Here is a 26,753-nt window from a genome sequence, read left to right as displayed (position 1 = left end):
ATGGACATAAGGTCCTATACACTGCATGCTACATAGTTAATTTTGATTGAAGAGGGATCTTAAAAGGACGGTTGCAAAAAACTAATTTTTTTATTACATCGGTTCCATGTATAATATATAAATACATTTTTATATGACTGAGCCGAGTAAATTATGGTAATTAATTACAATAAAAATAATATGAATTGGAGACTAATTTGAAATTCTTCTAAAATGGCTAAGAATACTACCGGTATGTATTTGTACAAATCAACAAATCCAAAACTTAACTTCAGGGTATTTTCATTATTTGCAATTCCTATGCTTCAAGTTGTGGGGTTTTGGTAAAAAAATTTTTTTTTATCTAGAGCAACTGCCAGTGTTAACTTATGAAATGAAAGGCAGACACAGGTTGGCGAGTAAGGTCTCTTTTAATGAAACAATGAAATCCTACAACCAATGATTGAAATAATAAATGGTGGCCCATGTCTGTCTGTCTGATGCAACAGGTTGTGCTTGTTTTAAATGTCAGCTCAGAAGACACTCAAGTCCTTATGCCACCATTCAGGTATAACAAAGTTTCTGAATGAAAAGTCGCTAACCTATATTGGCTACTATTACACATCCCTCTGAATTGGTTATCCACTCCTGAATTACCCTTTTAGCTCATCTATCTTGTCAAAAGTTAATGGAAACTCAACCCTGTACCAGGTGAGTGTGTGGGCATCCCAATCCCGTTATAGATTACCCGTTTTATATCCTCTGGGTTCACCACTATAGTCCACATCTGAACTCAAAATCCCCAAATGGACCCAAGATGTTAAAAAGCACACATCTATTCATCTGTCTAGATATTATACATGAAAATCAGACACTTCTGAATGTATATTTACGGTGTTCTCGAGACATGGAATATTCATTGGGGCTCTGCAAGTGTGTGTGGTAATGTGTGTGTGGTAATAACCTACATAAAATCATTGTCATATATGCACATTTTTATCAAATCAAACAATATCAAATGAATGGGTTAAAAGCCAAGCAACAACATGAAGCTTGATACTCTGGTTTTAATATACAGTACATAGACGAAAATAAGTTATGAGAAGTATAATATATCTGTGCTTGACATGTGAATGAATGTAAATACAACAAACAGTCTAAAGTAATTTTCATCTGTGTCTGTTTCCCTGTGTGGCAGTGTCTAGTTCTTTTGAGCATACAGGGGAAAGACTGAATCTGCATGCGAGAGTCTTCCCTATTAGACTGATCAAAAGAAGGAAAACAGAAAATAAATGAGTCAGGTTCCTCTCCTTTTCTTCCCCCTCTCCCATCTTCACCTAGAAGTCCATGGACATTGAGCGCTGCTGGGGGTCGACGATGCTGGTGTTATTGCGGCCCCCGTTGCGGGAGCTGAGGGTGCCACAGCCTCCTGGTCCAGAACTTGGCCCGGCCGCACCGCCGCGGACGTAGATCTCACAGGGGATCTCTTCCATGACGCGGTCTTCAATGACCTTCTCGGCGCAATCATGAGTCTGTTTGTAGCCGTAGCAGCTTTTCTTATAGGTGCTGTTAAAGGTCTTCATGGGCGGGGGCTTGGAGAAGTCGTTGTGGTAGGAGAGCTCCATGGAGCTGAGGGTGGTGCGGCTCTGCTTCATGCTGCCCCCCGAGGCCTGCAAGCCACAATGGTGCTCGTGGACACAGCGCGACGTGGTGGAGGAGCGGCGCAGCTTGTGGTAGCTCTCCAGCTCCTCTGATAGGTCGGCCAGGTCAGAGGAGATCTCCTTGTCACGGAGGGAGAACAGCTCGTAGTGGGGAGGGTCAAAGACCTCCTGGAAGCCAGCCTTGTTGAAGACTGGCCGGCGAGCTACCAACTTCTTCCTGGGCTGCTTCATCTGGACCAGGATGGAGATGATGAGTAGGACTAGAACCACGCCTGAAGACACACCGATCACCGTGCCGTGGGTATTAGTGATCTGATGGAACAGGCCATTGGATTTTTTCTCTGTGAAGCGGGAAAAACCCCCAGTAAGTCTACTATAATGGTTTGGTTGTCATAAGTCAATTTACCACGTGATAAAAGTACTAAATGATTAAAAGTAGCCAATAGGAAATTAAAGTTTCACTCACCCTTACAATGGTTCTCATCCCAGGGGTAGACACAGTTCTGTACCCCATTACACACCAAGGAGTTATTGATGCACATGTTGCTATGGCAAAAGAATGTGTTGCTATTGCATGGGGCTGAAACAAGAGACAAGGTAAAGTTATTAAAGATGAAAACTACTGCAATAAAATGCTAGATGTCTGCAACTTAAAACCATACATCATCATTTACAGCTTGCATGACACGATTGGCAATTGAAATGGCTGCTTCTCCTAGCCACCGTGTAGAGGGGAAAACAGCGTATGGAGTGCAGTAAATCAATTTAGACGGCCATCACGAGGCACAGATGGCCAGGCGCGCTGAGACTCCAGACTAAACTAGCTCTTACAATGCGAGTCACGAGACAGCCAAGAAGGCTGGTAAATTGAACGTGGCTGCTGCACCCAGGAGATGGATGTGCGAGGCTGGTTCCGTGGGTCCTAACAGGCTGCCCCCCACCACAAACTTACATCCCCTTTCCTCCTGCCACCTTGCTCCACTCATTCTCTATCAGAGATCTGAGCAGCTTGCCACCCCAAATCCCTCTCCCCACACACCTCTCTCAAACCCCATCAGACAGTACTACAGCCCCCACCAGGTCCCACTGCACCCCTGACACATACACGATGTTTAGGGTACGTTGCCGAACACCAAACCATTCCCCTCCACTGCTGCGAGGCTAAGCGGTTCTGACAGCGGGATAAAGGGGTCAGAACACGCCTTTCGTCTCCCGTTGAGTGCGTAGAGCTCCCCTGACTATGCGCTCACTTCCAAACCGATTAGACATCTCTCGCATTCAAAAAGCTTGTTCTCTCTCTGGGTGTCAGCGCTGGTTCGTGTTCCCAATCCAGAACCACAGAGGTAATGAAAATGATGATGCACAGGACTAAGTGTGTCAATGGTGTTCTGAGAAGGATAAGGACAAAAATATCCGAGGTGATGATCAAATCAAATTTATTTATATAGCCCTTCGTACATCTGCTGATATCTCAAAGTGCGGTACAGAAACCCAGCCTAAAACCCCAAACAGCAAGCAATGCAGGTGTAGGTGCAGGTGTAGGTGTAGATGCGGGTAAAGGTGCCTTGACTGATTACTGAGCTGAATGTCTCTATGACGTCAGGACAACATGAATTTGAAAAGCAAGGCAATCATTATGAAATACGTGGTCATGTTTAATGTGTGTCGGAATGTATTAAGAGCTCTGTTACAAAACATGTCTGTTGAATTTAAAAAAGGCAATTAAGTGTTGCAGTGATGGGAATAAAAAAAAATGTATATCCAAAATGAATACAGCAATTAATACAGCTCTGATTATTCAGGCATTTAAAACGAAAATAGTGTGGTGGAGGAACAACTAAAGAGTTTATTTCCAAAACGCTATATCCACTAATTCTTCGTGTTTTTTCATGATAAATTAATGGTTATGGGTACATATGAGTGTGTAAAATATTACTCTCAGAATTTTTATTCATAGATAAGTGTTTATTAAATTAGGTTTTGTTGCAAAATGCTAGCTAATATATATTGCACACACTGTTTAGCTGGAATGTAATGTTCGTATCCTGTATATTTAACATATAAATGAAACCCATCATAAATCTAACCTCATGCTATGGTGTTTGGTTAGAGTTAAGTCTCGTTCCACAGGGCATCCTATTCCCTATATAGTGAACTACTTTTCACCAGAGCCCAAAATTCATATTACTATATTGATATACAGTACCAGTCAAAAGTTTGGGCACACCTACTCATTCCAGGGTTTTTATACATTGTAGATTAATAGTGAAGACATCAAAATTATGAAATAACACATATGGAATCATGTAGCAACCAAAAAGGTGTTAAACAAATCAAAATATATATTATTTTTGAGATTCTTCAAAGTAGCCACCCTTTGCCTTGATGACAGCTTAGCCAACTCCTGGCATTCTCTCAAACAGCTTCATGAGATAATTAAAATGTATTCAAGGTGACTAACTGGAGTGCCTTGTTAAAAGTTACATTTGTGGAATTTATTTCCTTCTTACTGCGTTTGAGCCAATCAGTTGTGTTGTGACAAGGTAGGGTTGGTATACAGAAGATAGCCCTATTTGGTAAAAGACCAAGTCCATATTATGGCAAGAACAGCTCAAATAAGCAAAGAGAAATGACAGTCCATCATTACTTTAAGACACGAAGGTCAGTCAATCCGGAAAGTTTCTTCAAGTGCAGTCGCAAAAACCATCAAGCGCTATGATGAAACTGGCTCTCATGAGGACCGCTACAGGAAAAAAAAGACCCAGAGTTACCTCTGCTGCAGAGGATGAGTTCACTAGAGTTACCAGCCTCAGAAAATACAGCCCAAATAAAACGCTACAGAGCCCAAGTAACAGACACATCTGAACATCAACTGTTCAGAGGAGACTGTGTGAAATCAGGCTTTCATGGTTGAATTTCTGCAAATTAACTACTACTAAAGGACACCAATTAGAAGAAGAGACTTGCTTGGGCCAAGAAACACGAGCAATGAACATTATACCGGTGGAAATCTTTCCTTTGGTCTGATGAGTCCAAATTTGAGATTTTTGGTTCCAACCGCCGTGTCTTTGTGAGACGCAGAGTAGGTGAACGGATGATCTCCGCATGTGTGGTTTCCAACGTGAAGCATGGAGGTGGTGGTGTGATGGTGATTCTATGGTGACACTGTCAGTGATTTATATAGAATTCAAGGCACACTTAACCAGCGAAACACCATCCCATCTGGTTTGCTCTTAGTGGGACTATCATTTGTTTTTCAACTGGACAATGATCCAAAACACATCTACAGGCTGTGTAAGGGCTATTTGACCAAGAAGGAGAGTGATGGAGTGCTGCATCAGATGACCTGGCCTCCACAATCACCCAACCTCAACCCATTTGAGATGGTTTTGAATGAGTTGGACCGCAGAGTGAAGGAAAAGCAGCCAACAAGTGCTCAGCATGTGGGAACTCCTTCAATGCTGTTGGAAAAGCATTCCAGGTGAAGCTGGTTGAGAGAATTCCAAGAGTGTGCAAAGCTGTCATCAAGGCAACGGGTGGCTACTAATATATTTTGATTTGTTTAACACTTTTTTGGTTACTACATGATTCCATATGTGTTATTTCATAATTTTGATGTCTTCACTATTAGTCTACAAATTAGGAAATAGTCAAAATAGTCAAAAAATAGTCAAAAAATGAGTAGGCGTGTCCAAACTTTTGACTGGTACTGTGTGTGTGTGTGTGTGTGTATATATATATATATATATTTTAAATGTTTAAAATACCGATGTCACAAATGTATCATTTGTACAGTTCTTTAATAAATACGCAATTATTTGTCACATTTGATTGTATAAAATCTCGCAGGACTACTTTCTTCTCTGAGAGTGAGGCGGATATCTTGTTTTGCAATAAAACATTGTTATTTGTCACTCTGAAATGGAACCATCTAGTGATATGTTTCAAGCAAATACTAGTCTGTTATTTAAAAACCCAATGCCGTGTTTAGATCTGGAAAAAACACAAATTTCTATCAGAAGTTCTGTAGCTCTTCACACTCATGCCCGTATACGGGTTGAGAATGGCAGATTTGGGCACTGATTAGCACCTAAATCTGAACGCAGTGGCTGTGCAGTAACATGCTATAAATAACTTCAGAGGTCAGGCTTTGTGCTCCACAGCGCTGTATGGGTTTTGACTGACAGCCGTTCTGAAATTGAACACTGCACGTAACAAGAAGTTTACCCCATCCTTCCCGCTAAATGGGCAATATTTGCAAATGTTTGTTGTCTGAGTGAGGGAAATACGATAAATTAAGAGGACTTAATGTATTTTGAAAGATGAGATGTTGAGGATTAGAATAAGTACAGCTTTGATGTCATTCAAGCATGCCAAACACCTGTGAGTCCAAATGTGCACTTTACATTTCCATATGATAAAACTCATGTCATATACAGTGTCAACATATGTCCACTATGTTTGATGTCGAACTACAAGACAATAGGGTGTCACACCCTCGGCTGTTCCAAACAGAATGAGCCCATTTGTCTATGGTGAACAAAATTTGCAGCAGTACATGCGCCAGACTCCTTTCTATGAGCACCAAAATTACAATCGGTTTCTCTGAATTTCCTTGTGAAAGCCGAAGAAACATTTCAATAGAAAATTGTCTATATAGGTCAAGAGTGTAAAGGGTTAAACGTAAAAAGCTAATTTACTAACATTTCTGACAATGGATATAGTGTTTTGGAATAAACGTTTTCAACCGTTTCCTCCACAGAAACGCAATTTACATACATCTGCCATGCAAAAGGCAGAGCTTTATGCAGAGCTTCTGATCATAATAACAATTAATATTATTATTGACAAATTATTCAGCTTTTCCATTCATCAATGGAAGATAAATCCCATTTGTCCATTGTGAATGATGAACAATATTTATGGCCAATGTGTTACACTGTTACCTGTATATCAATAACATTTTCTTTGAGGTACTCCAGCAGAGGCTGGGGAAAAGAATTGGCTTTGCAATATCACTGCTTAGTATGCCACTTTAATTCATTGTCCATTACTAAAATGAGAGTTGAATATCAGTTATTTACTATTCAGAGGATGTAGATGTTGTCAATAAATCAAGAAGAATAATAGGCAGTTGGCCCCATTTATCTCTTCCAACCCTTCAGAAATCTGCTGTGTGTCTGGACAAAATACTGACCACTAAATCACGATAATAATTTTTAAACAAGAACGAGAAAAGAGGACCTGCCAATTGATAACGTACCCAGACTGATCGTAAATATTTCTCTCCATACGAACTCTTGGTTCAGATGGCCCACAATAACTGCAAGTAAGATTTTTTACAAAATAAGGAGAACACTCACGGTCGACAAATGAGGTGAAGAGCATCTGGAAGCGGCTGAGTCGACTCTTCTCGTCGGCCCACATCCTCACCACTCCCACCCCGTTGGTTAGCATGACGTCATTAGCCACGGTGCTGCAGAACTTGGCCTTTAGGTTTTCGATGGCACTGCTGCCGTCGTACACCGCCACAAAGTTCTTGTTGCACTCGTTGGAGTGCTCCATCTGGTATTCCAGGAACCGAATGTAAATCTACAGCCAGAAATCACCACGTTACAACACAGAACCATGGCTACTCTGCTGCCATTCAGAAAGAGATGAAACCCAAATTAAGGGAAAATTGAAGCATTTATAAAGGGATATTGGAACTGAAGGATAATACACTCATACTTAGGCTAAGCCTACCCTGGTAGGGTTAGCCTAATTGTACAGCACACAACCACTGGGAATCATTGACCTCAGATAAAGAGTTATAGAACTAAATCTTTTGAGCACAAGATTGATGCTTTGCACCCACAGGAAAGGCTCTAATCTTAACATTTTGTCAATACCTAAACTGTCACTGTATCGTTCTAGAGAGCACATTGTGAATTCAGCCCGGAACAATCCAGCCTCTTTAGCACATTTGAACTCGTAAGACTGCAGACATCGAGTGACTGCTTTTAGCTTCATTCCCAGTACTGCTGATTCTGTTTTTCTGCATCATTGGCCTAATACCTGCTGCCCTGGTTAGGCTACTGCTAATTTCAGATACCCTTCATTGTTTCCACAGCAGAGAGAGAGGGTCAGGGGACTGGCGTGTCTTACTCCCAGTCTCCTGTGTTCTAATCAATGGGTGTGTTTTCAGTGGCTGGACCTCTGCAGTGAGTGACGCGATGACCCATTTAACCACTGGAGAGAAGGAGCGGGGGAACAAAATGTTCACCTTGGACTGAGGAGGAGCGCGGATGGTCCAGATACAGTCCAGAGCGTCACCAGTCTTAATCTTATCCTCCTCTTCTACCTGACTGGAGCGGATAACACCATCATAGCCACCAATCTCAAACTGACAATCTGAGGGGAGAGAAAGGTGGAGGACAGGGGGAAAACAGGGGAGGGGGGGTTATATATATATATATGAGAAGGATTGCAGAAGAAGGAAAGGTGAGCATAAGGGAAGAGATAGAAAAACAGGCACAAAGTGACAAGAGAGATGTTATAGAGGAAGAGAGAGAGAGAGAGAAAGAGAGAATGTGAGAGAGAGGAAAAAGAGAGGTGCCTGTGTGTGAGAGAGCATGTGTCAGTGAAAGATAGCACCCAGTAAGCTTTAGAGCACAGAGCTCTTCAAATCGGATCGGACAAACCGGTGAAATATTGAAGAGCTTACCTGGAATCGGGTTTAACAGTCCACCCACGTGCAGATGAAAATCTGGGTCTGAAATTATAAATAGGAAAGCACATGTGTCTTGATCCACTGAGCTGGAATTCATGAGTAAAGAAAAGTGATAAGATCTCATTAAAAAGGAAGCCAGATAAACTGCGGAAGGCCATTGGGGGCAAATATCTGTGGCCCGATGTGAGACGCTGATTTCAGTGTCCTAGTGTATAAAATTGGATGGGAACAAACAAGATAAATAAAGCCTTTGACAGTGAATCTGTGGCTGTGCTGCTGTCCTCATTATACACACCTATGACTGTGTATGTAATGAGGATATGCCCAGTAGGCTAGCTCTAACTGAGAATGTGTACCTGCTATAAAGGTGTATTTGATACGGAACCCAACACCCTCCAGCTCCTCGTCGCTGCTGAACTTGATCCACATGAAGCGGCCCGTGGAGGTGACCAGGCCTGGGTTCTTCGACCCACAGAAGCGGTCGATGATCGGTGAGAAGCCGAACGGACCGTCCCGTACCTCGATGTGATCAAACCGGCACTCAAAGGAGGGCTCCATGTAGTAGTTCTTATCAAAGGCCAACTGGATTCTTTGACGAGGGAGAGCTGGAGGAGGTGAGAGAGGAGGAGGGGTGTGTTGGGTTTTTGCCAAAAGGCTTTGGTCCATGGACTGCGTTTACTTGTACAGCAGGGTCTCAGTCTGCACAGAAACTTGTTAATATTAAAAAAAAATATATATAAAAAAAATAAATAAAAAAAACTGGTAAGAGCTAAACTCCTGTTTTCTACTCATATGCACAGCCAGTTTATGGATGCCTGCATAAACACACAAAGGTACCCATGCTTAGTGCTCGATTCAATCCATATTGCCGAATTCAGCGCTATACATTTTTTTTATTGAGCTGGCATATGCAGCTTTTACCATGAATGCAGTCTCACCGAATGCGGGAACATTGCCTTTACATTTGTTGCGCTGAACTTCGGTGATACGGATTGAACTGAGCCCTTTCACTAATGCACATGTGCTGATGCATACACACATGACATGTCAGCATGTTTCCTTACAGGTTCTGAACAAAAAACACAACACTTCAACCATATATTTGAGTTTTAGAAGTTCATGTCATGTAAATCACACCCTAAATGACTGGCTCAAGTAGCCTCCCAGAATCAACATGACTACCAGTCGCACAAACTATTTTTTAAAAGCCAGCTAATTCCGGGTCTTCATAGATGAATTACATATGAATCAGACTGCCTGCTATGATAAAATGGCAAACGGTAGAAACGTTTATAAGAGCGGGTAATGCCTTTGAACTGAAACAAATGATACCAGCATTTAAAATGATGCCACAGCTCAGACACACAGCTAAAGCCAAATCGTGTCACTAGCTCACCCACACGGACACAAATGTCACCGCCAGCTCACACACCACAACAAATTAGCTGTACTTTGAAGGAATGTGGGAAGCAATAATGTCACCATTTCAAAAACAGGAATGAATGGGGAAGCTTACCATACAGATTCAGCCAAACTGGCACTACTGTTATCACAACACTAAATCACATGTATATTTCCCCTGGTACAGACAAGAGAGCAAGAGCTCTCCGTTCAAAGTAGCTACATACCAAATATAGTGTTGCATAGCCTAGCTTGATAACTCAATACAACAGCACACTGAAACAATCAAATAAATACACAAATCGCTCACCAAGAGTCACATAATCTGAGAGACAAAAAGTCTCGAATGCGTTCAACAAGCCATTAATTGTGAAACACAAACCAGGTTGACTGACACTTCTCATCAGCATTGAGTGTCTCATCCTCCTAAGACCTTTGGAGATGAGCGATGCAATTCATTACTGGGTTTGAGTCATGATGATCTGGAGAATTGGCCTTGTTTAGCCCTGCTCATTGTGTATGCACATTGATAATTTGGATTGTCAATGCCGTTTTGTCAAGGTAGGTTCTCTGGCTATGCTAGTTGATGTTTCCACAGGGGGAGCCCTTGAGCTTCACCAAGTCTTCAATTTTTCTCCGACACACTAAATCACACTATCGGTTCCAGCAGCCTACTTTTTCTTGGTTGAGTTATAACACAAATATATAAGTGTTGGACTTTTGGATGAAATGACTCTGATGCAGGTGTATATAGTGACTGAAATGCTGTCAAAATAGCAACAAACCAATAAGCACCTATTATCCACATTCTAAGGCAACTGCTGAGGCCATTTGTGTGTGTGTGTGTGTGTGTGTGTGAGAGAGAGGGCAGAAACAGAAATGTACCTTCCAAGATGTAAACACACTCCTTGTTAGGGGGATATGTGTTGGGGTAGCTGGGGGACGTGAAGACTCCCCCGTTGATGTTGCGGACCCAGATGCCACATTCGTTAAGATTCTGAGGTGGACTGCCTTCATTCTGAGAAATGGACTCTGAGAAAAGACAGTGAAAAGAATCAAGCCCATGTTTGAATTGGGATATGTATGGGATTAGATTAATTTATTGTGATTCTGCCACTGAAAATGTTGTGTGCTACAACGTGACCAATTATTCCCCCGTAACAGGAGACGCACCTTTAGTTCTCTGTGCCAGGGCAAATCCCTCTTCTATCAGAATAAGGAGTACCCAGGCTGCAATAGAAAAACCTTAAATGTCATTGATTTGCACCGTTATTTTTCATAAAATAACCATCTAATACAAGTGGAACAGGTAAAAACAATTTAATCAAAGTGTTGAAATAATAGGCAATCTAACACAGTAGCTCACACATCCCTTATTAAAAAGCAATTATGTCAAGCTTGAAATCTGCTAGTTAAGATAGGGAATCGTCATAACCAGTTTAAATGAGAAACATGCCTTTTCTTATGGGTGAGATAATAATAAACATTTTTTGTCGTTGTTACTAAATGGTGTATGTGTGATTGGAACAGCTGTGATGCAGGAGCTAGACCGGGCATCATTAAGAACTATAGCCCTACTTAAAACCATAGTAACCTAACATAACAGTGCACACACACACACAGTGGAAGAGCCAGTGATCTACGACATTGACAGTAACATACACTAAAGATGCATCTTGCAATTCATGAACACCAAGTGTGTAGGACGTGAAGCAACACTTGACAGAATATTGATCCGAGGGTCTTGTAGATGTATCTCTACCACTTTACTTCATTAGGTTGTGCCATTGAGAGCTCATCTAAAACGCAAAATAAAAAGCATCTTATCGGACCCAAGACATATCCAACCTAAAGCCGAATTCAGATCGATGCCTAAAGAGCCATCTCCTCCATACACAGCCTTTTTTATTTATCTGTGAATGTGTTGTCATATTGTCCTCTGATGGTGTATCAGGGAGCACTCACTGGTAGGCCCATATCATCAGGCCTGTCAGAGCATCGCCAACCCTCCAGCCTCCCGAATGAAGACAGCACCAGAACAAATAGGATAAGGCTCACAGGCGTGATGCCATAATGAGAGACAGGCATCAGGGAGGCAGCAGCAACAGCACTGCATTGTGTATAATATCAGGGCTAAAACTGCTCGCCGTACCCCTGTGCACATTTCAGCCCACAACACTACTGTCTTCTCCAGATAAGCCGATGTAGGTTTACCCCCAATGGATTTTAATAGACTGCGCTGCTTATATCACATTAAACCGTGAGCGGAAGCCTGACAGATGCATAATGAAACATGGATTGACTATAGCCACCCAGGCTTGCAAAAAGAAAATCAGACCGCATGTTCTCTACTATAGAGAATTTAAAACATCCATTCGCACACACACAACCTCTCTCTTCCCGGCCTTGATACGCTGAAGGCCAAACTGCACACACACACGCTTTTCCATGCATGGTCTGACTATAAGGCTATTCACATAGATTTGCCCTTTCTGGATACTACTCCACTATGGGGGACCACTGAAAGACTAACTACCTCTTAAAAGCAGTCTATGGCAGGAATTCATTGTAGAACACAGTTGGTTCAAACAGCTTTGAATGGACCTAAAAGTCTGATTTTAAAAGGTTGAATGCCTTTCTTTACAAGCCTACACTACCAGAAGAACATGAGTGGAATAGCATTTAAAATACAAATGGATGGCCTACCACATTGCTTGGTTAAATTAACCCAAAAAAGCATAGATATGTCCCCTTTGAATGTTGGCTGAGGCATTCTGATTCTGCAATTATATTACAAAATCAAACATAGGGCTATTAGAACGCTACAGTAACTTGTTGATAATACGTAGACGACTAGACGTTGTGCCCTTCGTGACTGAAATAGCCCAGTGCTACTGAAGTGAACTCAACATGAGGTTCTCGCCCTCGGTTATAAGATTCAGTGTAGTTTACAAGCTAGGTGTGTTAAACAATGCTTGACAGTCCCTTCAATAATAGGCCTACAGTACAGTAAAAAACACAATGATTTCACAGCATAATATCGTGGCTTAAAATGAGCTGCAAACCGCAGCTGTGGCCTTGTCCCAGATGTTGCGCGAATCAGCAGGAGCTGTCTCAAGGTTTGACAAACACCGTTCTAGCTCTGTCACCTTTTACCATAGATGCAGAAGTGTAACACAAATGAATTGAGACGCAGCCAGTGCAACAACAAAAAAAACATCAAGTTTAAATTGACGTATTTTTCTTTACAATTTGGTTTTCATTATGCTAATTAGATTTCCGCGGTGACGCGGACATCGACCTTAGGTGTTAATAGAAAAGTAACCTAAATTGGAATGCATTCTTCCGGATTGTGTAGCCTTGTGCATATCACATTTTATAAGATACGTTATTGGCACGTTTCAAAGACCACCCCTTGCAGTAAAAAAAAAAAAAAAAGTAATATTAAAGCGAATAGAATATACATAACTGAATAGAAGTAAACCTACAGATGGCGATGCCATTCCGGGATTTAGGCTTCTTGCAAACATGAAGAACACAATACAAAAACTTGGCGCAAGAGAAAATACAACGGGGTACATTTGGTAAGGATGAGTTTCTCCTATATTGCAGAAGAATAAGGTATGAATTACATCACTGCCGATACGAGTGATTATTAACCTTCTGTATAATATCAGTGGTTCTTAATACGATCCAAAAGCACTCGGATGCTCTGTAAAACTCACCTATGTGCATTTCCTCTCCCTGTGTGGTGGTGCCAAACACGTTCTCCTTCTTAAACTTGGGGAGTTACACGCTTTATTTTCCCATTGTATGGATCCAAGGCAATGAGTCGCTGTTTATACAATCCAACTTTTCATTGATCACCTTAATTCCATAGTCAGAAAGACAACCATCCACTCCGAATTTCCTCTGAGGAAAACAAGCGCTTCTTCTTCAACCACTCCCGATAAGTATTAGATACAACGTTAATTCCATCTAGACAGGTGTCTTGTAGTTCCACATGCAATCATTAAAGTAGGTTGTATTGTCCAGTGAGGTTGAGCAGAAGTATCCGAGAGACGCGCACAGAGTGGTCTGTGACTGAACTGAAGTAATGGCACCAAACAAGGCTCATTTAAGCTCTGGGCGATGTATGCGTGAATGAGCTGCTTGTACGCATGCACCCCATCACCGAGCGTAAAATCGGCTGCGTTTCTCCCTGCATACAAGTACCTTCTCTGCTCGTGTTGCATTGAAGGATTATATTGGTAAAATTTATTTATGATATAATACAAAACGAACCGAGCAAGTTACAAAAAACCGGAAATGTTGACAGCATTTAATGAGGATACTCTTTACTCAGTAAGTTGTTGCCAAGAGACAACAGACAGTAAAACATCAACTGCTATTTAAATGTCAACCATTTTATTAGAATATCATTTTACCATAAGTGCCAGATTGCAATACATTATGCTGCATGAGCTAAAAATAACTCAAAACCGTAGGCTATGCCAAGTTGTCACTTCCAATCGTTTCTTTAGTCATCAGCTCACTAGGAGAATTGACTTTTTCGGATGGACATGCCAGTCTATGAAATGGAAAGGCAATAGTGAAACGGAAATACATTTAAATGAATTCAAAACAAGTGAGAACCACCATGAATTAAGCATGATAAACTTTAATTTTCAACCCATCATCCCATAAACATTCAAAAGAAATGATCATATTTCCGATTACACGTAGAATCCACACACAAAACACAAAAATAAAATATATTAGACTTATCACTATTAATCATTAGTTAAAAAAAAGTTCAAACCACAGACATGAGATGATAGCAAAATAAATATTTAGATGTTACACCAGTACCACCTGAAAACACAGTGCCCCACGTTAATTCAAAATGAAATACAATTTTTAATAGAAGGGGCTTAGACATTGATGATAATATTGATGATTGCACTTTCTGTTGGTTAAATAACAAACCTATTTCCCCTTGTAAGTAAAAGTAGTTTAAGTGTTATGTGGACCATTCTTCAATTTAACACCACAGTTTAGTTTACGTTTTTAATGAACACACAATGTTTGGCAGTCCAAAAACACACCATGTTAATCATGTGAGACAAACAAGATTATTAAGAGTGAGAAAGACTAAAAAGGTCATGACCAAACCAGAGGGGTCAGTAGTACAGGCCATTCCAATACCACTGTGGGTGAGGGCAGTGGAGAGGGGGAGCTGTCAAACAAGGATAGGACATTGTGTCAGGTATTTGGAGGGGAATTTGAGAAAAAGGAGGGGGAAAGTGCATAATGAACTTGACACATACATTAACCCTCATTATGGACCATGTACTATGCACATGATATACAGTACTTACACTGGATGCATCAGTACCCTGTTTGGGTCAGTGGACCCCATGTGTAAGATTCCACTATAGCAGTCCATAGAAAACAGTAACTTTTACAGATTGACATACAGAAGGCATACAGGAAGACAATGGATGACTGGACATCCATAATAATTCAAGTAGCATTACAATAGCAATGCGTCCCCCAAAACAAATAAATCAGTAATGTGTTTTGCAGATCAGGATGACTTGGATTGAACATTTAAACCTTGCAAATTCATGACGTAAACTGTCAGTGCCGATTTGACATCCATACATAAGGAGCTAAGCCAAAAGATTTCACTCAGTGTACTTTCACTCAGTAGTCCTGTTTAGATTTGGGTTCAGCCATCATTTTGGCCCTTGAAATGTATAAGGAAATGTGAATTAAAAAAAGAACACGTTCAAATTCCAACCAAATCTGTGCAAGTACGCGAGAAGTAACCTGTCTGTCTCTTTTACATTTGATCATCTTTAATGGATATTTAAACACTTAAATGGCTCATCCTCAAGAGGCTGAGAGGATTAAATAAATAAACAATTCCATCGACCAGCAAACTTAAATAAAATTTCCCATGGTCCATCTCTTCCTGTGCTCCTTCACATGGCATCAAAATGGAACCGGTGTGCTTCCTGTCTCTTCTCCCGGTCATCCGCTTTCTGAAACACACACAGGGCAATGGTCAGGGGTCACGAGTCAGACAAACGCAGACAAGCAGAGTCTAACAGTCAGCGATGGTGAGAGAGGTGGGGCTGACACCATTATAGAATAATAATGAAACCAACAGACCTACTGAGTGGTCAGGGGTACAATCTATCTGAGGCAGGAAATCATTATTACAAGTGTTAATGTGGTATCGCTTCAACGGACGATTATGTACCCTCTGTGGGTGAATGAGGATAATTCACGTTTATTTTTAGCGTTCCCTTGACGACAGGCAGCACATAAAGGCACGTATGATGAAAAAAAGGGAACCTTCAAAATGCAGTGGAGATGAAGCTGACAGATTTGTTCTGGAACTACTCCCCATACGACAGACAGTCCTGATGGAGTACACCAACATCTAAGCAGTGAGTCTGTCGGCCGTATCTGTGTTGTTCAGGACTTAAGGGAGCAGACAGTCTTTAGGACTGAGTGTTCAGTGACTTCCACTTGTTTTTATGGCATGTACACAGTACATAGACATACTGTAATATCTCCTTAGGTCTCATTCAGTGAACTGGCTTGTAATCCTGTCAATATTGCTAAGTTCATTGTGGTGTATGAACATGAAATAATTGAGTGTTCAGGGGATATAATTGTGTCGTTATTCCATGTGGGATGTGTCATTTATTGAATGGTCTGAAACCTACTGATTTGAGTGCTAACGTATACAATCTTGTTCAGATTGAACGTGAGGTTAAGTAACGTGATAACTTGACCTATTTGAATGGTCTACTGAATGCGCTAACCTATCCATACTCCGTGCTAAGGCGGTGGGGCCTTGAACTAGCATAAAATGCAGGACAAAATGGGATAAGACCTTTGTCACATTGTATGCATTATGCAACGTGGAGGCATAATGCAGCCTTCATCGCTCTGAAAAGCCCTGTATTCTGTTTAAAACCCACACAAAATTCAAATAGCTGAAACAGACAACGATCGATTCCTCAGGCGTGAAACCAAAGTTACCTGACAAATAAAGAGAATCCAAAATAACTCAGATTTACAGCTAGGCTAAAACAGAGAAGGCATTTTTATAAAAAATGTAGTTTGCCTTTCTTATATTTAACAGTGTTCTAATAAACTTCCTGAGCCTGTCTCAGCTGTTGCAGGAGGTACTATGTCTCAAACCAGCCTCTGATTTCTATTTGACCATTGAGATTTGTGGAACAAATAGCAGGGGTCAGTGTAAATATCAAAAGTCAATCACCCATCGCACCGTGACCTGGTCAACTCCACACCGCAATGCAAATGGAAAAGGTTTATGGAGATGTGGAGCTTTTTCCAAATGCTATTTTTCCCCTGCGTGAAAGGTTAGACTCTGTTATCTAAGAGAGCGCCTTCAATTATGGTGTGTTATTGTGCTGGGCAGACTGAGTCAGATAGAACAGGAGCGCTCAGCAGCCGGGCTCAGATATGACTTCACGGCAGTGACACTCACAATGCAGATGACACACCGGACTAGACAAAAAGATGACAAAAAGATGACAACCCCCCCCCCCCCATTAAAAGCAAACAAAGGCAGTACCCTCGCTCAAAAAGACCCACAACAGCGGAGATGTCGGCTATCCCAGTACAACATGAACAAACACACAACCTCACAAGAACTGAGACGTCATACCAACACAAAAACAGGCTGCAGATTCAAAAGACGTGACTCATCAGCTGCAACAGTAATAACATGAAGCATATATATAGGTAACTGCCAAAATAACTGAAACACTGAAACACAAATAAGGGATACAAAGTATATTAAAAGCAGGTGCTTCCACACAGGTGTGGTTGCTGAGTTAACTAAGCAATGTATCAAAAATAAACCTTTCATTAAAAAAATATTGTATAAAAATGCTTGGCAGGCCATTATTTTGGCTACCATGGCTATGCCCCCATAGGATGACAATGCCCTCATCCACATGGCACAAGTGGTCACTGAATGGTTTGATGAGCATGAAGAAAATGTAAACCCAATTGAACACTTATGGGAGACTATGGAGCGGCGCCTGAGACAGCGTTTTCCACCAGCGTTTTCCACCACCATCAACAAAAGAACCAAATCATGGAATTTCTCGTGGAAGAATGGTGTCGCATCCCTCCAATAAGAGTTCCAGAATCTATGCCAAGGTGCATTGAAGCTTTTCTGGCTCGTTGTGGCCCAAAACCCTATTAAAGACACTTTATGTTTGTGTTTCCTTTATTTTGGCAGTTACCTGTATCTCTGAAAGGGAAGGGGGCTCTGAACTGAAGTAGAGTACATTGGCCCAGTAATCACCTAAACAAATGAACAGCTAGCTATTACCTGAGCTTCCATTAGCTTGGCCATCACGAACATTATCATTCAATCAACCTCTAATCAATGACAGACAATGACACATGTCTCTACCTCTCTCTCTTTCTGATGAAATATAATTGCTGGGCTCAGTTCCTCAGATATAGAGCCAAACATGTTATTTTAATGCAGTGTCAACTCCAATGAAGCTAGTGTTCCCGGAACAGTTCCCTAAGCAGAGAGCAATTATGGCTTCCTACGTGCATAATCAGGCACCCACAGCAGATGGCTTTGAGAAGACGCCAACATCGCCCGGCTTCGCTTGGTGGAGGAACAGACCAGCCACGGCTGCACTGGGATGGGGATGAATCGCTCAGAGTGTTTGCACGGCAGGCTGGACACAGACCACACACGCATGTCGGCAATAGTTGCATGGAAACACATGCAAATTCTCACAAGTTTGCACAATTCAAACCATACATGATTACCTAAACACTCAATGTAAAATTCACAAACACCCACAGGAATGTAACAAGACAACACACTCCCTGGAGGGCATATTTACAGGGATGATGAACAAAAGTTTTGATATGCTGAAGGGGCAAATCACAGCCGAGCGTCCTCACTGGTTATGGCCCTCTAACAGCCGTGCTGAATCTCTGTGGGAGGTTAGAGGACAGGGCCCATCTGCTGGTTCTGACCCATCTGTTCCTCTCTGAGTGAACCCTTTGCCCACAGCGGGTCTCCTGCTCTCTGGACCAGCACCAGAGCTCCCCAGCAGCGACACAGGGCCAGGAGAAGAGAAGACCCCCATCAGCTACTATGGACAGGCAATGGTGGGTAGGATGAGAGAGGACACACTCTGCTCTGACCAGAACATAACGGGCTTTGGCTCAGACTATTAAGAGGAGAAGGAGGAGAGGATAGTGAGGAGGAATGCAAGGAAGAAGAGGAAAAATGACAAGACAGTACAACTAAAAATGAAGGAGAAGAGACGAGGTTGATGGTGCTCATTATTGTTGATTAAAACAATAATGATGGTAATGACGATGATAAACGTTGTAAGTTGTATTTGTGCCATTCTGTCCTTACCTTCTCCTGCCAGTGGAGGATGCCAATGATAACCAGGATGAAAACACACACGCCGATCAGAGCGATGGCGGTCAGTAGGACTATGTTACTGGGGGTCAGATACAACTTCGCACTCCAACTAAAAGAGGGAACGGGTAGGAGAAAGAAAAAGAGGATCAACTACTACACGACATAAAACTCCAACAAAAAGGTATGTCTTGTCTTTTCCCAACCCTATCAGAAGGTAAGAGTCAATGTGCTATATTAAGGACATTTAGCATATTTTGCTTGATCAGAGATGTTATTTGACAACGTTTCTGTAATCACAAAATATGACATATTAGGTCAAAATGAATCGAGAAACGCTACATCACTGTCAGAGACAAACCATTTCAATGAAAAAGATCAAAAACAAAAAATGACAAGCGCATTTCCTGTCTTTCGATCCACATATTTTGTGACTATTGAAGAGAACGGAGAGTTCGTTTGAATGGTTTGACTAAAAACAAGAACAGACCCAGATTGTGGAGATACGATATTATACTACAATAAATGGCTGAAGAACAATACATGTGCTCAAATATGAATCAAAATAACTTCATTAAGACATTCTATCAGAACTAATAAACACATTACATATTAGTGGTGAAAACAAGACACAAAATGAGCCACCATATGTTGCGTTAACCTATGCCCATAGACATTATCAGACTGAAGACATCTTCAGTCTTCACCACCTACATTTTTATCCCATTTTCTCCCCAATTTTCGTGGTATCCAATCGCTAGTAATTACTATCTTGTCTCATCGCTACAACTCCCGTACGGGCTCGGGAGAGACGAAGGTCGAAAGCCATGCGACCTCCTAAGCACAACCCAACCAAGCCGCACTGCTTCTTAACACAGCGCGCCTCCAACCCGGAAGCCAGCTGCACCAATGTGTCGGAGGAAACACCGTGTACCTGGCCCCCTTGGTTAGCGCGCACTGCGCCCGGCCCGCCACAGGAGTCGCTGGAGCGCGATGAGACAAGGATATCCCTACCGGCCAAACCCTCCCTAACCCGGACTACGCTATGCCAATTGTGCGTCGCCCCACGGAGCCTGGGCGCGAACCCAGAGACTCTGGTGGCGCAGTTAGCACTGCGATGCAGTGCCCTAGACCACTGCGCAACCCGGGAGGCCCTGAAGACACCTTCTTTACACAGATATACACTGAGCAGTCACTGTAATGTATGAACACTACATGATATATGCGTCTACATAATGTGGGTGTGTTTCTATGAGTAATAAGTCAGTGTAGTAGGTATATACAGTGCATTCGGAAAGTATTCAGACCCCATGACTTTTTCCACACTTTGTTACCTTACAGCCTTATTTTAAAATGGATGAAATATTTTTTTATCTACACAAAATACCCCATGATGACAAAGCAAAAACAGGTTTTTGCAAATGTTTGAGAAATAAAAAACTGAAATATAACATTTACCTAAGTATTCAGACCCTTTACACAGTACTTTGTTGAAGCACCTTGAAGCACCTGGCAGCGATTACATCCTCGAGTCTTCTTGGCTGTGACATTACAAGCTTGGCACGCCTGTATTTCGGGAGTTTCTCCAATTCTTCTCTGCAGATCTTCTCAAACTCTGTCAGGTTAGACGGGGAGCGTTGCTGCACATCTATTTTCAGGTCTCTCCAGAGATGTTTGATCGGGTTCAAGTCTGGGCTCTGGCTGGGCCACTCAAAATGTTGGTACCCTTCCCCAGATCTGTGCCTCAACACAATCCTGTCTCGGAGCTCTACGGACAATTCTTTCGATCTCATGCCTTGGTTTTTGCTCTGACATCCACTGGCAACTGTCGGACATTATCTAGAAAGGTGTGTGCCTTTCCAAATCATGTCCAATCAATTGAATTTAACACAGGTGGACTCCAATCAAGTTGTAGAAACATCTCAAGGATGATCAATGGAAACAGGATGCACCCGAGCTCAATTTCGAATCTCATAGGAAAGGGTCTGAATACTTATGTAAATAAGGCATTGCTGTTTTTTTGCAAACATTCCTAAAAAACTGTTTTCGCTTTGTCATTATGGGGTATTGTGTGTAGATTGAGGGATTTTTTTTTTCTTAATCAATTTTAGAATAAGTCAAGGGGGTCTGAATAGTTTCCGAAGGCACTGAATAGGCAAGTGCAAGCATTTGTCAAGAGTGTGTGTGTTCCATGTGTTGGTGAGAGAATGTGTTAGCTGGCCATACGGAGAAAGGGGTTCTGCCATCTGCTGGCACTCCTGGGGGTAGGACTACATGTGAATGAAACAGAAACACATTGAAACATGGCCTGAGCATGTTTGTGGGTGTCCAAGTACAAATGTATGTGTGTGTGTGTGTGTACCTGCGGGGCTCGTTATGTGGGTATGGAATGACTATGAGCTGCGAGTTGGGGATGATGGCTGTCCACTCCTGCTTCCTCACGTCCTGCAAGGCAGAAACAGAGAACCAATGTTATTAGAGCCTCAGGGAGGCAGAGTGAAGGGGCAGGCAATAATGGAACAACTCTAGTTCAAAGGTAACACAATGCAGGCAATATATCACACACCTCTCAGTGCACATACAATGTAGGGCCCGAGTCATTTCCTGTACAGTACTGCACAACAATTTGCTCTCTACTTCAGAGTTGAAGGAACTTTATTATTAGACGTTCAAGCTCAAAAGCTTTTCAAAGACAGTTTCTGTATTAATTACAAAGGTAATTTCCCCTCTTCAAGTTGTTACTGGATGGCAATCACCAGCAAACATTAAATTCATCTTTCTCACAGAGTCCTCTAGAGAAGATAGATGTGTTGTCGGAAATGAGTCTATCATTTGGCAACATTAAGGGATAAGGGAAACACACTTGCTCGCTCACACACGCAGATGCACGCAGACGCACACGCGGTGTGTGACGGCGTACTTTGCATCCTTGTTTACTCAGAGCCACCCTAATGAGAGCCCAGGGTTTTCAGCTACCTATACCCGAGCTATTTAAAGGCATGCATTTAAGACACAGACAGTCTAGTCAATTAAATAAATGATGTCTGCTGAAGTATCCCCCTGGTGTGTCAGCCTACTTCCTACAGTCCCATTAGCTGGAGTATTGTTACAATGATGAGGGTTGTGTACGTTTGGAAGCCATGCATATGACTCCTTCCTGACACTGAGAAATGTCAATTAAAGTGAATGACACACCTACATAGCTCAGAGATACAAATTCTATGTAAGGCAAAGACTCAAAGCGAATCAGAGCTGCAGATTCAGGGATTTTGAGTTACTAATTGCTAGTGTTTGAGGTAAAATAGGTTAAGGAGAATAATGATGAACTGAATGAGTCACCTTATCGTGTCAGTGCATTGTGAACAGTGTGCTCGTTCATTAGAAGTTGCAGTGCTTAACCTACTAAGCTAACGCTGACATTTTACTCTTCAATGCAGTGTGGTTTATGCAGAACGGCAGTGAGAGACAGTGACAGGCTGCGCTTCTGGCGCTTTGGCTAAGAGAAGACATCTGTGTTTAAGAGGAGGAAAGCGTTTCTGGGTTTTCAGAGAGTGTTTCAAAGGAGAGCGCTGGGTCTGAAGTTGGGAGTGAAGTGGGGTTTTTGGGGAGGCGATAGCAGAGCGGGAATCTTGAAAAACCTTGTGAGCGGAGGAAAGGATCCTCATGGGATTGAGACGAGTGTGCAGGAGGAGAGTAGAAGTAGAACACACTCCCTTTCTCTCTCTCTCTCTCTCTCTCTCTCCTTCCTCTCTTTATCTCTCCCAAATCCTCACAGGCCTCCTGAATGTTTTCCCCTGTGAGGGAGGGTTGGAGATAGACCTGAGACAGACAGATAGGAACTATCCTCCTCAAACTCACAGAGACAGCCAGATAGTGTACACATTTAATGAACAGCTGTGTCTGAGTGTAAACATTTTAGGAACACCTTCCTAACACGTTCCTAATATTGTGTTGCGCGCACTGCCCCCATTCCACAGCGTTCCATAGGGATGCTGGCCCATGTTGACTCCAATGCTCCCCACAGTTGTGTCAAGTTGGCTGGATGGTTTGTCCTTTGGGTGGTGGACAATTCTTGATACACACAGGAAACGGTTGAGCATGAAAAACCCAGCAGCGTTGCAGTTCTTGACCCAAACCTGGTGTACCTGTCACCTACTACCATACCCCGTTCAAAGGAACTTACATTTTTTGTCTTGCCCATTCACCCTCTGAATGGCACACATACACAATCCATGTCTCAATTTTCTCAAGGCTTAAAAATCCTTCTTTAACCTGTCTCCTCCCCTTCATCCACACTGATTGAAGTGGATTTAACAAGTGACATCAATAAAGGATCATAGATTTCACCTGGGTTCACCTGGTCAGTCTATGTCATGGAAAGAGCAGGTGTCCTTAATGTTTTCTACACTCAGTGTATGTAGCACTGAAGCCACCATTTTCATATACCCTCTGAATGTAAAAAGTGGTTAGCATAATACAAAGCATTATAAAGATTTTATTAACTGGTGTGTGGGGAAATGTGAACCTTAGTGGAACATTTTTCTTGCATAACTCAAAGGGTGCGAGCGACAACAAAGCACGTTGCTTTACTTCAGATGCCTTACTCTGTACGAGCCTCGCTCCCAAGGTAGTGTGGTACGGGCAGAAATTTGCAATGCAAATTCGCTATGATGAAGACCTCTGTTCTATTCTTTGACAGGTGCGGAACGGGAGCCAGCGTCTCAAATTCAACTGAGCCGCGCAGGGGAATCTATCGAGGAACCAACAAACAGCATTTCAAACGGTGCGCGATACGAGAGACAGAAGGCTGTCGCTCCCCACGAACCCAAACCACATGCCAATGTTTGAGGTAGCACAAAAGTGGGTGAACGAAGAAGATAATGAATTATTTACTGCATAATAAATCATCTACTTATCATATTGCAACAGGAAGAAACGTTTACAGCACTTACATTAACCTGCAGTAGAGTTATTGTCAGTATCAGTGGCTCTGGGTGTGTTCTCCACATGGTTACAGTGACTAGAAACAGTATCAGTTTAATTAGACCTACTGCATCCTGTCCTGTCTGTGTTTTGTCTGGCATGTCCCTCCCCCCCGCTCCCCTCCCCCTGTGCTGCAGCGCACCATACTGTACCTTGTCCCCGAGGGGCCGGGGGATACCCACGTACAGGTGGTCCAGGAAGTTGGCGCTGCGCCCCAGGCCCAGGACGGTGTAAGGCAACTGCAGGGAGAGGTGGGCCGACTGGCTCAGCTGGCCGGCTGCATGGAGGGGAAAAGCAAAAAGGAGCCATTAGAACCATTCAGACCCATAAACAAGCCTCATAAAAGACACAAATCAGACCATCCTATTCCTACCATCGCCCAGTCCAGAGGCATCTGCCACCCCCTACACCACCGCGTCCTCGCCACTGGCTCACGCCCTGCCAAGCGCAGCCGACGTAAATCACCCGCTTTATGGTAATCAGAGAGAGCACCACGGCAACAAATCAGGATAAATGTGGATGGACTGCATGGCTGGTCTGGACCTACACTCAGATGGAAGCACATTTACAATGTGCAGCAAGGAAAAGCTTCAATGACTGATTATAGTAGGATATTCAGTCCACATAAAAGAAAACAGAGTGTGTTCTGCCTGGCTATTATCTACACATATACAGTACCAGTCAAAAGTTTGGACACACCTACTCATTCAAGGGTTTTTCTTTATCTGACTATTTTCTACATTGTAGAATAATAGTGAAGACATCAAAACTAAGAAATAACACAAACAAAGTGTTAAACAAATCAAAATATATTCTTCAAAGTTTGCCTTTGCCTTGATGACGGCTTTTCACACTCTTGGCATTCTCTCAACCAGCTTCATGAGGTCAAGTCACCTGGAATGCATTTCAATTAACAGGTGTGCCTTGTTCAAAGTTAATTTGTGGAATTTATTTTATTTTTAATGCCTTTGAGCCAATTGTGTTGTGACAAGGTATTTGGTAAAAGAACAAGTCCATATTATGGCAAGAACAGCTCAAATAATCAAAGAGAAACTACAGTCCATCATTACTTTAAGACATGAAGGTCAGTATGGAAAATTTGAAAGTTTCTTCAAGTGCAGTCGCAAAAACCATCAGGCGCTATTACGAAACTGGCTCTCATGAGGACGGTCACAGGAAAGGAAGACCTAAAGCTACGTCTTCTGCAGAGGATAAGTTCATTACCAGCCTCATAGTTACCAGCCTCATAAATTGTGGCCCAAATAAATGCTTCACTGAGTTCAAGTAACAAACACATCAACATCAACTGTTCAGAGGAGACTGCGTGAATCACGCCTACTAAAAGACACACCTACTAAAGGACACCAACAAGAAGAAGAGAATTGCTTGGGCCAAGAAACACAAGCAATGGACATTAGACCATTGAAAATCTGTCCTTGGGTCTCATGAGTCCAAATTTGAGATTTTTTGGTTCCAACCGCTATGTCTTTGTGAGACACAGAGTAGGTGAACGGATGATCTCCGCATGTGCGGTTATCACTGTGAAGCATGGAAGAGAAGGTGTGATGCTGTGGGGCTGCTTTTCTGGTGACACTGTCTGTGATTTATTTATAATTGAAAGCACACTTAACCAGCATGGCTACCACAGCAATCTGCAGCGATACGACATCCCATCTGGTTTGTGCTTAGTTGGACCATCATTTGTTTTTCAACAGGACAATGACCCAAAACACACCTCCAGGCTGTGTAAGGAGAGTGATGGAGTGCTGCATCAGATAACCTGGCCTCCACAATCACCCGACCTCAACGCAATTAAGATGGTTTGGGATGAGTTGGACCGCAGAGTGAAGGGAAAGCAGCCAACAAGAGCTCAGTATTTGTGGGAACTCCTTCAAGACGGTTGGAAAAGCATTCCTCATGAAGCTGGTTGAGAGAATGCCAAGAGTGTGCAAAGCTGTCATCAAGGCAAAGGGTGGCTACTTTGAAGAATCTAAAATCCCAAATATATTTGGATTTGTTTAACACTTTTTTTGGTTACTACTTGAGTCCATATGTGTTATTTCATAGTGTTGATGTCTTCACTGTTATTCTACAATGTAGAAAATAGTAAAAAATGTGTATCCAAACTTGTGGGGTATCCAAACTTTTGACCGGTACTCTAAGTATAGAGCTTAAAAGCTTGGGGTTGAATGCCTGTCTACGAGTAAAGCGCAAGTGTAACTCCATCTTGAGAGAATCTATATATTGCCTTCCGCGAATCTCCAATGTAACAGTTCGAAACGAGGACCAACTAGACCATCTCCTCTGAAATGAAAGCATGACCCTGCTTTGAGCCCTGTTCCTGCGACGACGGAGCAGGTTAAACTGAGCAGCTTCAGAGCAGTTGCTGTAAAAGCCAACGTAATTGCTTCAATCATACAGAGACGCTCACCTTTTTAAAATAAGGGCTATCATTAAAAAAAATGTTTAGGGGGGACAAAGGAAGCTGAGAAAGTCAGAAACTGTCATTACAGATATGGTACTGTATACATTTATGTTAATAAAGTGGCTTGTCCATTCTAGTGACACTGATTGGAAGTCC

At 42.3% G+C, this 26,753-nt stretch overlaps 2 protein-coding genes and 1 long non-coding RNA gene across 6 annotated transcripts in view; 1 reads left to right on the top strand and 2 right to left on the bottom strand.

Moving 5' to 3' along the window:
- Positions 1 to 391: 391 nt before the first annotated feature.
- On the bottom strand, positions 392 to 13,899 carry LOC129854152 (neuropilin and tolloid-like protein 2). Of its 3 annotated transcripts, XM_055920915.1 has the most exons (9): positions 13,479 to 13,896; positions 10,927 to 10,983; positions 10,639 to 10,785; positions 8,709 to 8,957; positions 8,347 to 8,394; positions 7,906 to 8,033; positions 7,004 to 7,232; positions 2,107 to 2,220; positions 392 to 1,981 (listed from the first exon to the last, which is right to left on the bottom strand). In XM_055920915.1, exons 1-9 carry the CDS (start codon positions 13,486 to 13,488, stop codon positions 1,317 to 1,319), a joined length of 1,647 nt encoding a protein of 548 aa, XP_055776890.1. In that variant the 5' UTR covers positions 13,489 to 13,896; the 3' UTR covers positions 392 to 1,316. The 3 variants fall into 3 exon arrangements, with proteins under 3 accessions (XP_055776890.1, XP_055776891.1, XP_055776892.1); XM_055920916.1 differs by lacking the exon at positions 10,927 to 10,983 and having other exon boundaries at positions 13,479 to 13,897; XM_055920917.1 differs by lacking the exons at positions 10,639 to 10,785; positions 10,927 to 10,983 and having other exon boundaries at positions 13,479 to 13,899.
- A 498-nt stretch (positions 13,900 to 14,397) lies between these two features.
- The window catches only part of LOC129854150 (T-cell immunomodulatory protein-like), a 129,987-nt gene continuing 117,631 nt past the window's right edge, over positions 14,398 to 26,753 (bottom strand). Inside the window, exons 15-18 of the mRNA XM_055920911.1 lie at positions 24,325 to 24,449; positions 21,552 to 21,634; positions 19,184 to 19,301; positions 14,398 to 15,782 (exon numbers count right to left, since the gene is read on the bottom strand). Of these exons, the coding sequence (XP_055776886.1) occupies positions 15,723 to 15,782; positions 19,184 to 19,301; positions 21,552 to 21,634; positions 24,325 to 24,449 (386 nt within the window). The 3' untranslated portion in view covers positions 14,398 to 15,722. The remainder of the gene's footprint in view (positions 15,783 to 19,183; positions 19,302 to 21,551; positions 21,635 to 24,324; positions 24,450 to 26,753) is intronic.
- LOC129854157 (uncharacterized) lies at positions 19,283 to 26,737 on the top strand. 2 transcript variants are annotated; one of them, XR_008759243.1, is made up of 3 exons: positions 19,283 to 19,373; positions 23,889 to 24,038; positions 24,310 to 26,737. It is a non-coding gene; the product is annotated as an uncharacterized LOC129854157 (long non-coding RNA). The 2 variants fall into 2 exon arrangements; XR_008759242.1 differs by having other exon boundaries at positions 23,889 to 24,049.

The sequence above is a fragment of the Salvelinus fontinalis genome, chromosome 4 (genome assembly GCF_029448725.1).
Source record: "Salvelinus fontinalis isolate EN_2023a chromosome 4, ASM2944872v1, whole genome shotgun sequence".
Taxonomy (NCBI): domain Eukaryota; kingdom Metazoa; phylum Chordata; class Actinopteri; order Salmoniformes; family Salmonidae; genus Salvelinus; species Salvelinus fontinalis.
Note: the sequence above shows the minus strand (reverse complement) of the source record. Positions and strands in the feature narration are given on the sequence as shown.